General features: G+C 36.1%; 1 protein-coding gene across 12 annotated transcripts in view; it reads right to left on the bottom strand.

Annotated features, from left to right (window-relative positions):
• Positions 1-14,893, bottom strand: part of SOX6 (SRY-box transcription factor 6) — a 465,066-nt gene that overhangs the window by 101,731 nt on the left and 348,442 nt on the right. For all 12 annotated transcript variants that reach the window (XM_087921050.1, XM_087921045.1, XM_087921043.1 and 9 more), the window contains one exon: positions 6,599-6,678. In XM_087921050.1, the coding sequence (XP_087777176.1) occupies positions 6,599-6,678 (80 nt within the window). The remainder of the gene's footprint in view (positions 1-6,598; positions 6,679-14,893) is intronic.

Genomic DNA, 14,893 nt, shown 5'->3' with positions numbered 1-14,893 from the left:
AGAGAAAATTTAAAATTAACTCTGGTCAAATAAATTTGCTAAGCTGTTATTTGGAAGTGGCTTGTTTGGAAACCGAGCAGAATTTAAACCATATTTTGAGTTTAAAAGATTGCCTTAATGGAAAATGAAAATAAATTCTATCAATTAAATTCTATCTTTTTTCCAGCTTATTGTTTCATTTTTTCTGTAAGCCGCCCAGAGTCACTTGCTTGTAGATGTGATGGAATCCGGATTCAGAGAATGGATGGGCTGCATTCCAGAGGAATGAGAGAACAAAGTTTCGCTTGGTTGGAAGGAAAAGAGTCCAGATAGCTCTTCCTTAGAAGTTCTCAGAGTATATCTTTAATTATGCATTTTGCTTTAATTTGAAAATATTCCTGTCTGTAGATGAGGACCAATAAAGACAACTGCTTAGAAAAAACTCAATATATCTCTCTTGGTTTTTGGAACCCAACAGAGATGTGTGGCTATATAAATTAGCTGGTGGCGCTGGCTGGCTGGCTGGCTGGCTGGCTGGCTGGCTGGCTGGCTGGCTGGCTGGCTGGCAGGCAGGCAGGCAGGCAGGCAGGCAGGCAGGCAGGCAGGCAGGAAGGAAGGAAGGAAGGAAGGAAGGAAGGAAGGAAGGAAAAACAAACTCAGGACTTAACTCAGGCTTATTCCAGCTTATTAACTTCTTTTTGACTGCACAAGTCAAAAAGAGGGCTGTGAAAATGTCTACAGACCCCTCACATCCTGAACATAAATTGTTTCAACTTCTACCATCAAAACAATGCTATAGGGCACTGCACACCAGAACAACTAGACACAAGGACAGTTTTTTCCCAAATCCCATCACTCTGCTAAACAACTAATTCCCACAACACTGTCAAATTATTTAGTAAAACTGTATTACTATTCTTCTTCTCATCCTTCCTATTACCTATCCCTTCCCACTTATGACTATAACCATGTTGCTTGTATCTTTACTATTTATATAGTTTTGTTGCCTATATGATTTGATTGCTTATTAGTAACGTATGACCATCACTGTGTTGTATCTTATGATTCTTGATGAATGTATTTTATTTTTTCTTTATGTACACTGAGAGCATATGCACCAAAGACAAATTCCTTGTGTGTCCAATCACACTTTGCCAGTAAAGCATTCTATTCTATTCTATTCTGTTCTATTTCTATTCTATTCTAATTCCAACACCTTTCTCCATCTTCTCCTACTCAAACACAGTTAGCTTGTACCTTGATTCTGATCATTTCCACTGCAGTTAAGTGTACAAGTATAGAGGCAAGAAATATGCCCAAGCTATATTTGGAAAAAACAACCACCGTGCTGGTGGCCTTGAATAACCAGTCCCACCTCTAACTCTCACTGATGTGAATGATCTAAATCAAAGATAGACCCACTGAAGCCAAATGAAACCTAAGTGACTCACAGCTAAGTCACTTTCACCGGACTGAGTCCAAAGAGATTATCATTCAAAAATGAAATATTCTGCAAATTCTCTCTGAACTACACTGTACATTTCTGAAACAAATCTACTTGAAATTGTATTTGACTTGGACAGGCTTGTTCAAGCAGACTGTCTTTTACAGTGGTAATCTTGGCAAAAATATTCACTTTAACAGAGATATGATAAGCAGGAGCATTTGGTTTAAAATAATAGAAAAATAGGCTCATCAGGGGGAGAGGTTGAGAAAGAGAAAAAGCGTACAAGGCAGAATGTTTCTATAAGGCTAATGAAGACAGAAACTGTGCCTGTAACAATATTAAGTTTATTTTCTCTAGTGATACGAAGAAGTGAGCAATCTGTCACTAATACTCTAAGTGAAATTACTTGTCTTGGTGGAATTCCCGCTGACAGTCAGTCACTCACAGCATTGACCTGAAAATCTACCTGCTGAAAAACAAATTGCAGTGTCAAACTTTGAAAAGGTAGGAAGCTGGTTTTAATTTTGATTGGTCTTACTTGAATCTTTTACGCAGTCTTCCCATCTCTTTTTCCGCTTTCTCCCCAAACCCCAATTCTTTACTGGATTGCAAATAAAAATAAAGGAAACCCCTGTTTAGCATTTGTGCAGGGCAATTATTATTGCTGGCTGCATCAGAGAAATGTTATGTCAGATAAAACTGTTAAAGTGTGTCTAAGCAACATTAAGAGTGGCAGGCCCGCCAGTGACTGACTGGGTGAGTGAACACATTACCCAGACAGCATTGTAGGAATTAATTTTCTTCAATAAAGTGATTTTTAAGGCTCATATATTTCACAATCTAAACATATGTCAGTGTTTCATAAACAAAATAAATGGATTAAAATAAAACATTACCAATATGCTGACACATGGAGATACTTTAATTAGGAATACTTAAGCTGTGTGATATCTAACGGCTGTATTTGCTGAGGTGAAGTGTGCCCCATTTCACAAAGCCACAAACAGGTAGGACCTATTTACACAATGAAAGGCTAGAGCCAAACTCAATTGCCTTTTCTCTAGGATAGCCTATTGCATAGCATTAACCCCAATAAAATTCGCTTTAAGCTCGCAGCAATATACAGGAAATGCCTAAAGAGACACGGCTCATATACCAACTTTTCCATGGGGTGGGGGAGAGAGAGAGGAACAAATGAGATGCTGGTTCTTGAGAATAATATTTCTTCATAAAAGGCTACATTTAATGCCTTAGCTATTTAAAGGCCATATTTACATGACTGTCACATTACAGCGGCCTCTCTCCTGCACATTCTTCTCTACTTACTTTAAGGGCCTGCACGAAAATAGCTGAGGAAAGCAAATGTCAACCCTGTCCTGAAATTTATATGTGTGAGAGAATTAGAATAAGTAGAAATGTAATATATTGTTTACTGTACCGAATGCCCTCTGTTCTGTAAAGGTCAAAAGCATTGTAACCTTAGAGTTACAGTTTCTGATTGTTCCCAGGGTTAAATACATTATCAAAATTAATGGTTCAAACCCTCAACCTTCAGATATATATTTCTGCCTCCATCTGCCGAACTGATCAACTAAAAATAGCATTCTTTGGCCTTCATACCGCTAATATTGTACCCCTGAGGCAGGCGCTGCAATGCTTCAGCAATACTTTGGATCTGCACCCTGTGGTATAACAAAAGGTCGTTACGTTGTGCAAAGTGAAGAGCAGAGAAAAGCGAGAGGATAAAGAAGCCGGCAGGACAGGCTTTTGTGGCGGGTGTTGTTTAATTTCACTGATGAAAACTTTCAGCCTACAGCTGCAACCAGGGCTAAGAGTTGCCAAGGCTCATTAATGTTATACGTGATAAACTTTGAAGGACAAATTGGCTCAGGAAGGCATCAGGGATAAAGGGGAAGTTATAGGTTGGTTTTACTCTTTCATCCTCCTCCCCTCTGCCTCTATGTACACTTCTAAAGAACATTTTGTTAGGACAACTTCAGTTAACATAATTGCCTCTTTTCTTTCTTTCCTTCTTCTTCTCCCCCCACCCATTTTATATACATGTATACACACCCACATCACTTTTTTTTTTTTTTTTGCTTTGAGGGGTAAGAGAAAAAAACAATATATTAAAGCTCACTCTTTCTAAATCTAGGGAAGAACGGCTAACAGATTATTGCACTGGGTCATATAACTGAACCTTCTTATTGTATATTAATATGAATTAATTAGTTAATTCAAACACTGATGGGAAGAAGAGACAGTTTGTCAGCATGAGCCCAGGTGTGATTCCTCGACACTGAAAGTAGTCACAGGTTGGTTAGAATTTGATCCATTTATTAATTCAAATTTAATGTTTATTCTTTTTTTTCCAAATCCCTTTTCTTTTAAGGATTGAATGTCTGCACTTTTGAAGTCATGGTCTTGTAAGAGTAATAAAATAATGAAAAAGATCAGCATGAGAAAGACAGGTACATTAGACTATGTACTTTTCAGTCTTTAATTCCTCATATTTAAAATGGATACATCACTAATTTTCTCCACAAGTGTTGGTTCTGAGAAGCAAAGTGGACAAAAGTCTTTAAAAAGAATAACTCTTCTGCTACTTTGACTGTCTCACATATTAGACAATAGCTTGTTGTGCCTCCTTTAATCAGGAATTGTACTCAACAGAATTCAATATGCTGTCACCCAGAATATGATCTAGATTTCACTAAAAGCCACATCACGGTTGTGTTTGACCTGTGGGGGGGCAGGTCAGCATGGCTGGGGTGGGCATGGCCACCTCGACATCATTCGTGTTGGGGGCACCCCTCCCATGCTTCATTTTTCAGCTGTGATGGCCTCCTCCAGCACTCTGCCAGTGAAAATGGAGCTTGGGAAGGCCACACACAGTGCTCCTGAGCTCCATTTTTGCTGGCAGTGCACTGCAGGAGGTCATCACAGAGTGTGCCCTCCCGAGCTCCATTTTTGCTGGCAGAGGCATCAGACTGCTCTGTTGCTGTTTCCAGGGTCGTTCTATGGACTAGATCTAAGCACTCCATGGGCCGGATCTGACCAGAGGCCTTGAATTTGACACCCCTGATTTAGATCATGCAATATTCTGGACAACTCATCTAATGAACTAATGAATTACAACTTGCTTACAGATAATAGTTTTCTGCATTACTCAGAAGACCACACATTTCTCTTCTTTAGGACATGGCAAAAGACTGCTTAACTTTAGTCTCTGAAAAAGCTTAGACTTTCCAGATATTTGGATTACAGTTCATAATCCCTTGCCTTTAGATATACTAAAATGGTTGGTAGATATAAAACACAAAATCTGGAAAGCACCAAGTTGTCTACTATGCTGAAAGACATTGTTATGTGTTCTAGGGGATGCTTTAGTAATACCTTTCAGAGCACTGAACCTTACATAGTTTTGAAAGAGCTATAGCTGTTAGGAAGAGTTCAATCCACAACCTCAGCAAATTCTTCCGAAAGAATAACTGTGTTTGGGCCTGTGTGTGTTGCTTCAATTTTTCTTAGATATACAATAGCATCATAATGCAATACATGTTATGCAATTTCTATTGGGGGAGTGGAGTCTTTCAAAAGAAGAAAATAAGATATGATCAGCAATTCAAGTTTACCAAACCTTGATAGTGTATCTCACAGAAATATATCTCAGGATTAAGAATCATTTTAAGAACAAGTTCTGTTAAAAGTTAGAAAGCAGTGATGCATAGGAATGATTGTTCTTACAACTCAAGAGCAAGGATTCTCTAATCAAACTGAGACATTGAGACACCCATTATAAATATTGGATATACAGTAAATAAAAGCTGCCAGATTGAAATATGGCTTTTCTTAGACAACATTTCAATCTTACGAAAGTCCAATACTCTGAAAAGGAACAAAGTAATGTATCATGTATAATTTATATTAGTAGCAAAATATGATTTTAAAGATTCCTCTTAATCACAAAAGAATATAGCAACCCAGTAGACAACAGCTGTCCCTTTAGAGAAGGAATTCCATATCATGATCTCTTTCCCTTTAGCTGGAAACTGGAAAATTATACCTTTCTAATGCTGCTTCTCTTTTCTTAGATTCCATCCAATTCTGCACTAAAGTGATAATTGAGCAAATTTATCCTTTCATTTATCAGGATTCTTAAAAAAAATTCTGCAACCATTAAGGCTGGATTTCTTTTATGTTTAAAATATTCTGTAATCCAAACAAGCTGGCAAACAAGTAAATCTATTTTCCTCTAACTAAACTGCAACGTTTGCCACTACTAAACTAATACTACAATAATTTTGGTTGATAACAATTACAAGAGGTATTAGCTACAACATTTAAATAATCAAAAGGTAAACCTCTAACATGATTGCTAAACACACCTACTCTATAAGCTTTTGACTGCTACTTCATTATTTGACACTATTGTGCCTTTTCTTGGGGAATATTAAAAGGCTATATAATAAATTGGAATATAAATCATTTTCACACAACATTTAGTTCCCGCTATGACAAAAATAAATAAATGACCTAGCAAGGGACCAAACGCAGACTCCTGATGGCTGCTGGCATCCAACCAACTTAACGCATGGAAAGACTGAGATTCCATAAATACAGAAGCTGCAAGTCTACAGTTTAGGAAACAGTCATTACAAAGTCCAAAAGAAGGAGAAATTGACATTTTTCAGACACCCACAACGAGGAGCAAAAGCTAACCTGGCTACATCTGGAAAAAGCTTAAGAGAAATAAAATATTTCAAACCTAAATTCCACTAAGAGTTACTTGATTCTTCCATCCTCTCTACATACATACCCAGCACAATTTAAGTACTTTTGAAACACCTTTAAGTTGAAGAAAAGATTTTAAGGACTGCTTAATTCTCCCACCAAATCAAGGGACTTAAAAGCACTTAAGCATAGATTGGATTGTTGTGCCAGAAATTATTAAGCAATTGATAAAAATACAAAGTTGGCTGCATTTCCCAGCATCAAGCTTGACACATGCTGCTCTGTTTGCAGCATATTTAGTACATAAGGTGTTAATCCTTCTGGAGCTGTGCTTAAAAAATTACTTAACATTCAAGCCATTACTTAGCATACAGCTGGTTAGCAGTTTTCCACTAAAGTACTGGCTTTGAGCCCACATATTTTTATTTTGGCACATACCTGGAGCTGTAAAGGGCTGAGTCCAGAAGCAGCAGCAGCTGCCATTGTTGATGGAATGAACTGCACAGGATAGTTATCACCTGTCAAGGAGAACAATGCACACAGGTTTAGACAATGAGCAGAGAATAGCAGCATGCAAGTACAAACAGGGCCTGAGCTCCACAACACCGCTTTAAGCCTAAACATCTGCAAAAACAAAAGGGGATTGTTGGGCATAGACTTGCACCTCTGCCTTGAAAGTTCTGCTCAATAGATCGCTAGTAGGCAAACTGGCAAAACATAAATGCAATACTGAGACCTAAGCATGCTTACACTTATTAAAGCTCACATAGCAAGCACTGAAAAATAATAAATTTTTCAAATGATCCTTGACACAAAGCAATGTACAAAGGCCCAGTCTTGCAACTTGGAAGTATCAATTCCATTTAAAACTCCATTAGCTGCACTTATTTGGACTAACAGATCAGTTAGAAGATGTTACCTGTTTTCAATAAATTATTATGTGCAGCAGTATATTCTTCTAAGGAATATTATTTGGATCTTTTCAACTTATCTCTTTCCTGGTGGTATGAGTAAGCTTCAGTTCTGGGCATTATGGCATAATTTTGTCTGATGATTCTATGGTTCACACGCACATTTAGAAAAACACAGACAAATCATTTTTTAAAGTATAGGTAGTTCCTATGTAAACAGCCATTGTCCGTGGCTAGATTTTTTTTTTATTTGACATATTATTCTTTTTGTTATATTCCTGCATAAAGGCAAAACATGTTCATGCTTCAAAGCAAAACATCTAAAATTTAAGTGATACTTGGAATTGATACATTCAACAATACAATAAATCCTGGCTTGTAAATCTCATTTTCTCATTTTCTCCATGTTTCACTGGGAGTGATCACATAGAAAATCAAGTCATAGGGAATAGGTTCATTTTCTGGAATCCTCACTATTACAGATTTGGTGAAAATTTTAGAAATCACAGGATGTGAGCAATATTTCTCTCAAACAGGTCTCCCATGTTGGTTTTCTTGACTTCTTACCTCTGATTTCCTACCAGTTACTCTTCTTCCACAAGTTAAACTTTCTTATCTTGGAAACTGAAAGAAGCAGGTCACTCTCAATTGCACAAAATATCATTTTTCAGCAGGTCAAATTGCTGTTTCTGCTCCTCTATCCTCTAGACAAAAGGGTATTGTTTTGGGTTTACCTTGTGCCAAGCCAAAAGAGGATCACCTATCCTGCCCTCCCATTAATGAAAGGATATTGCTGTAGGCCAGTGAAACTCTTAACTCTATTAATGTAGATGTTGGAACTGGACTGTCAGATCTGTTCATAATAATATCCTCTGTTATTACATTCTTCAAAATCTTTCTTTGGTTATCAACTGCAACACTGTTATATTGATTGTCCCATTCTCTGGTTGTATGTTAGATATATGGATTATTTATCTCCAAGTATTTAGTGTTCAATAGTGCTGTAATTTCAAAGTATCATGATGGAGTTGCTCCTAAAATAAGAAATGTCTAGGAGTCTGTAGCCTGTTTGAACACAATTACGTAATATACTTTCACATTATAACTATGACCTGTATCACTTCACTAAAGCTGGAAGTGGAAAGAAGGGTAGAAAATGAAAAGAGTAAGTGTATAATATATACTTACATATTATAACCATGCTTCAACAATGCTTTCTCATTTAAAATCAGTGTTACAAACTATCTCCAGGCTATATTTTATTAAGCTATTCCTCTTTCATTTTTAAAAGTTTTATAATAATATACTTGTTTTGCCTAAACTTTTTTCACATTACACACAGAATTAACAACATAGGTATGGAATAGAAGATTTAAGATAATGCGATTTAGGAATGGCAAATTCCCCCATGCATATACATCAAGTTCTCAACCCCAGCTCAATTCTCAACTATACCATAAATTCCCCGAAGCAATAAAACAGTAAAGAAAATACTCTCTCTTCGGCTTACCATCCGAAGAGCAGCCAGTCCTCAGACAAGCTCAGTGTAAATGTTAAGTTGCTTTCACTTTTTAAACAAATGGTGAGGTTCTAATCCACAAGGTCTCTCTGCATCATATCCATAATACCTCATCAGATCATTGAGCACAGTATGTGCTTATACACAGTCCACTAACAATTGGCTTCTGATTGCATACAGAGCGCATTGCTACAATGGCTTTCCTAACCTACATTGTGCTGGTGTCCTATGGAGTTTATAACATTCATAAAATCTAATCTTATTCCCCCTTTTCTATGAGGTTGATTTTTGTCTGTAGCAGATTTTTTTAAAAAAAAGAAACTAAACCAAATTGTTTGTTCATGGTATAAAACCCTTGTCTTTTTACGATTAGATCATTCTGCTTTTCTTCTTTGAAAACTAAACAATATTTTCTGAATATAAAGCATCCTCATCAAAAGTTAAATAATGTTTCTTTGGCAATAAGCATTTTAAAAAAGAAACTGTCATGAAAATATTGAATTAAATTTCCATTGCTTTAAACAGGAAAACAATAAGCATTTAAATCTACACAGGGAGTGCATTACCAAACATTTCCAAGGCAATCTTTCTTTAAATATAATGAATAATTCATTCCCTTTCCATACAATTCTCTCTTCTCTCACTCTCTTTTTGTAACTTCAATATCAGTTGCTTTATTTGTATTAATACATACTAAAGCATTTCCGTGTGTGTGTGTGTGTGTGTGTGTGTGTATGTGTGTGTGTCTTCTCCTTGTTGGCATTACTTTTTCACAGCTGTCATACTTCCAAGGTTTGAAGTAGCTTGGAGTATGTCTGCATGAAAATGTGTGTTATTAGGGTCTCTGCCATAGCTGATAGTGTTCTTTGGCTCACCTGTTATAGTTTTGCCTTGTGCCAATGGCAGCTTAATTTCATTACTCTGTGGATCTTCCACTCCTCCCCAACCTTTTAAGCAGAAAATTAGCCTTTCTAAGATTAAAGCTAAGCATTCTAAAATAAGCAGTTTATGGCTTCATATAATCCTACTGCATTATATAATAGCATTATTTGGAGAACGAAGCACGACACTTCATACCAATGGAATGTTTTGCTCACAATAGTAAAACTAAAGCAGGTACATGTTTTTTGGACAAAGGGGCTAACAACAAAGGAGGTGGGGAATTAAAAAATAGAAGATGCATATTTTTTTTCCCTGACAAAAATAATTGATCAATGTGTTTCTTGGTAGCCTTTTTAACAATCCATCACTCAACATGTTATAGCAATATTATTTTCAATTTTGTTTTTAGATTTGGAATGCTTTGGTGAGGATCTATTCTTCTTTAATTTTATAAAGGCAGACAAAACAAGTCAGAACAAGTTCATTGTATGTATAGATATATGCTAGCCTTGATTAGTGGGAGAATGGTTGAAAAGAGACAACAAAAGAAACCTTTCACCCTTCATTCTTTATTTTGTGAACTAGTCTTCTAAGCTTATCTGTTGATTATATATTGCCTTTTTATTGTGTTCATATACATTAGTAGCTCTAAGATCCAAAATGATGCATCAGCTTATGTTTTACTTGTCAGTATACACAATACTTCTTAAAAAGATGGAGGGAGCAAAAGCTTTCAGTCCTTTGATCTGAATTCCAAACAAACAGTGTTTCTTTGTTTTCTTCCAGTGTCTCAAAATCTGTACGCAGTTCAAAACTTTCAAGAACACTTTTCAAAAGTTGTATACTTCCATAGTTTAGTCGCTGTGTCATCTATAGCAATGATTCTTAACTGTAGCCATTTTAAGATGTGTGGACTTAAACTCCCAGAATACCCCAGCAGTGCTGCCTGGGGAATTCTGGTAGGAAGTCCACATATCTTAAAATGGCTACAGTTGAGAAACATGGATCTACAGATTATCTCGTAACATAATTAATCTCAACTAAATCCTTTTTGTTAGATATTTTCTAAGGAAATGAAGCTATATTACTGCAAAGAGAGTCCTAATAGTAAGTAGTTTACAAATCCAAAATCCTGCATAAAACAACACAAGTTTACAAATATGACCCAGACTGTGATTTTAGACTATAAGAAACTCTGAACTCCTTTGACAGCTCTTTTATTAGTACAGGTAGTCCTCAATTCATGTCCACCATTAGGACCAGAATTTCCACTGCTAAGCAAAGTGGTTATTAAATAAGTCATGCCCAATTTTACTACTTGTTCTGCCACGATTGTTAAGCAAATCATTGTAATTGTTAAATGAATTGTGAGATCAATAAACTTCCATTGAGGAAGTTTGCTTATTAGAAGCTGGCTGGGAAGGCTGCAAATGGCCAACACATGATCTCAGGATGCTGCATCCATCATAAATACATGCCAGATGCCAAGTGGTAAGATTTTGAGCACAAGATCATGGGTATAATGTGATGGTTGATAATGCAAGGACTGGTGGTAATTCATATTTTTCGGTTGCTAAATGAATAGATGTAAGTCAAAGATTACTTGTTTGATCTATCTTAAATTTCTAGCTAAAAAGAAAGATTTACTGGGCATTGCTTTCAGAAATGGTAACATGAAATAATTTGCTTATAGCTCATTCAATATAATTTAATAAGGTTACAATTTATGTAATGTAATTTTAGCCAAATAGAGTATTATCTTTAGATTATCATCAGGATCAATTCTTGATGAATTACTGAAATAGGTTGAAAAGGAATCCTTTGCCACAAATAGCCACTGGATTCAAATTCCAAACCACCCTCCCAGAGTTTTTGAGACTTACAAAGATGCTTAAAGTTTATAGATAAAGTCCTATTGGAAAGAAGTCTTTTAAAAAACAGTTGACAACTATGTAAGATACATTAATAATACTCTCTCCATATCACAAATAGGAAAAATAGATAAAAAGATTTAGATAGCCCCTAAAATAATATTTATATGACTGTTCTAATTGGGAATTGCAGTAAAAAGCCTTTCAGGATCAACCATCAAGAGTAAAGGAACAAACAATAAAGAAATGTACCAAAAGATTAGCAATTGCTAAAGCAATGATGAAGACCTTGGGGAAAAAATTGTATAGTATGACATGTCTATATCTACAAAGATCAAAATAGTGTAGGCAATGGTATTTCCTGTGACACCTCATGGAACTGAAAATCAGACTTTGAAGAAGTTGGATAGGAAGCCTATTTTCAAATTTGGTGTTGGAAAAAACTCCACGAACATCCAAGAAAACAAAAACAAATCATCAAAAAAATCAATCTAGAGTTCTGATTTGAGGCACAAATTATCACTCTGAAATTAACATATTTTCGGCATATGCAGGGGTAGGTTTCTACCAGTTCGCACCTATTCACTATAACCAGTTGTTAACATTCTAAGCAGTTCAGAGAACTGGTTGTTAGAAGAAATTACTGGCCTAATCCTGTAAGGAAGGCAGGAAGGAAACATTCTGGTGTTGCTTACAGAAATTGCCTCTCTGTTAACCCTTATTACATTCTTGGCAGGACTAGACTTCCTGTCTCAGGAACCTCTCTGGAGTTTCCTTTCCCTCTTTTGCTGGTACTTTGCTTGTGTGGAATGACCATTCAAAGTTACAATGGCACTGAAAAAAAGTGACTTATGACCATTTTTCACACTTACAACTGTTGCAGCATCCACACAATCATGAGAGGCCAGGTGAGGAGATGCGTGCCTCGATGTGAGTGATATTGAGTTGGTCACACCCAGCCAATAACATTTAATGGATAGGTGATTAATGAATATATAGCCACGTCCACCCAGTCACATGACCACCAAGCCATGCCCATCAACTAAGTCACACCCACAGAACCGGTTGTTTAAAAATTTGCATCCCACCCCTGGGCATATGTGTCATCATATTTGTTATGTGAACACCTAGCTCTTTTTCTGATGCTAGGAAAGAGGGAAGGAAAGAGAAGAGGAGGAAAACCAACAGTAAGGTGCATAGACACAGCTACAGTAGTTATGGATACCCTGTTAGAAGAACTAAAAAAAAACCATGTGAAGGGATCATCATGAAGAAAATCAACTTAAGTGATTGCTAAGAGTCACTGCTAATTTGATAGCACATAATCAATTTATAAATAATTAAACAGACCAATCTGACCACAAATTATCTTGTTGTGAGGTATTTACTATATTCTATTACAATTAGCATATTATAGCATGACATGGCATGTATCAGAGCTAGGTTGGTAGTAAAGTCACATGGATCATATAGACCGCCTCTTTCTTTTTAAGTCTACTTAGGATTACTGTGCTGACTGATATTTGAATCAGGAATCCTCTAGCATACCAGTCACTTACAATTAGATCTGCTCTCATATTTTATACTCTTAACATGATGCCTATACTCGACTAAATTAACAGTAAACTGTTATGGATTAGCATTGACCAAAGAGGTCATACCATTCACTTTATAGCTTTTACTATGCTATAAAAGAGTCATATTATCCAATAAGCAATAGCTTGACTTGCTCAGTTAAATGTTGGCTTTGTAGCAGCTTTACATTATATATCTCATTTAAATAAAATGTCTCTATCAGTGAAAATTGGAAAAGTGTCAAATGGACACGGAAAATTGAAAAACTGTCAAATGCACATGGATCAAAAGACACAACAGTAATTTAAGTTATACAATAATTTAACATTTTAATACAATATACACCATGAATACACAAATTGATTTATGAGGCTGAGATTTTTCAATTAGCAATTGCTACCTAGAAAACTATATTGTATCATACTGAGTAATATGGTAACGAAGTTTTCAAAATCTGTTTTTACTTACAAGATTGATATATATAAGCTTGGGATTCCAAAATATCTTTTATCTATCTCATATAGGAGAAGGGATGGACATATTTGATCCCAAATACTTCTAAATTTAAATAAAGGATTATATAGCTGATTTTGAGACACAGAGCACCGAATGACCAACCAATCAATATTTTCAATATTTTACTTTACAGATTGGTTGGGACTACAACTCTCAACTTCAAGGGAATACTAGGAGTTGTTGTCTTAGCATATCTGGAAATTTGAATTGATCTGAATTGGAGCAAAGTACTGGGTGTAATAGTGTGACTCATCTAAATAGGGAATATAACATGCAATTGTTATCTTAGTATTAACAAATGAAACTGAGTTATCCAGACTTCTGGTTGCAGCACTGCGGCAGGGTGGGGAGAGAAGAGCAAGCTCTGCTCTCTCATCCCCAATCTGAGCATTTGGAGGCCCCAGTGAGGGGCACGTAGACTCTGGAGGGGAAGACAAAGGTGTGAGGAAGCCCGAGGAGAAGTTTGACAGCGGTGGCTGTTGACAGCTTCGAGGGAGACCTCATTTGCTCCGACATATGAGTGATCGGCCACCTCGATGGCAGACCAAAGTCACAGCGCGTTAGCCCAATGAGGAAGATACTAAAGCATGAACAGCGTTTTTGGCATCAATTGACGGATTGAACTTGGAGTGATGGAGGCGGAAAGTGAAAATCGAGGAGAGAAACGGCAGGGAGAGATGGCAGAACTGTGAGTCTTAAATAAGAGGACGGAAGTCCGAAGGGAAATGGTGATCCAGCAGTGAAAACAAAGGAACTCTTAAGACAGAGATCAAAGCCAATTTAGTTGATTAAAGATTGACTGGTGTTTTGGACTTGTTCTGAAAAATTTGGAGTTGATTTAGACTGATTATCTAGGAATTTGGAGTTTAACCTGATGGATCTGTGACTTGTAAAAGAAGAAGAACAGTGGGAAAAAAGTAAGAGACAGGACTAAACCCGAGAACGGAAGTGACATTTTGATATTATACAGAGAGAAGAGAAGCTGATGTAACAGACTGTGCCTAACAAAATGTGAATGGACAAGGAAAGGATAGTGATTGAATATTACTGGACTTCTTTTCATAGAATATAATTAATGAAATAACATTTTGATTAAGGTTTGATTGAATTTATTAAGAATTTAAAAGTTTAAATTATATGAAACTGTGAAAACTGGTGAAATACTATTTTGATGATTATTGATTGATTGATTACTAACAACTAATGAAATAAGTAAGGTCATATATATATAAGAAGTGGAATATAGAATTGTTTAAAGGAAACAAAACTTTACAGTTAAAGATACAGTTGATATACCATAATATAGTAATATAAAATAGTTATATAAGAACAATTTACAGCAAGTATATTTAAGGATATTATGTTATACTCTTTCTCTCTTTTTTCTCTCATTTTGATATTATCCTTCCTGTAATCCCTTTAGCTCTCTCCCTTCTTTATCTTCTTTAATTTTAGTGAT

The sequence above is a fragment of the Pseudonaja textilis genome, chromosome 1 (genome assembly GCF_049901715.1).
Source record: "Pseudonaja textilis isolate UNSWEBS1 chromosome 1, rPseTex1.2, whole genome shotgun sequence".
Classification (NCBI taxonomy): domain Eukaryota; kingdom Metazoa; phylum Chordata; class Lepidosauria; order Squamata; family Elapidae; genus Pseudonaja; species Pseudonaja textilis.
The sequence above is the reverse complement of the archived record's forward strand: the minus strand, read 5'-3'. Positions and strand labels throughout refer to the sequence as shown.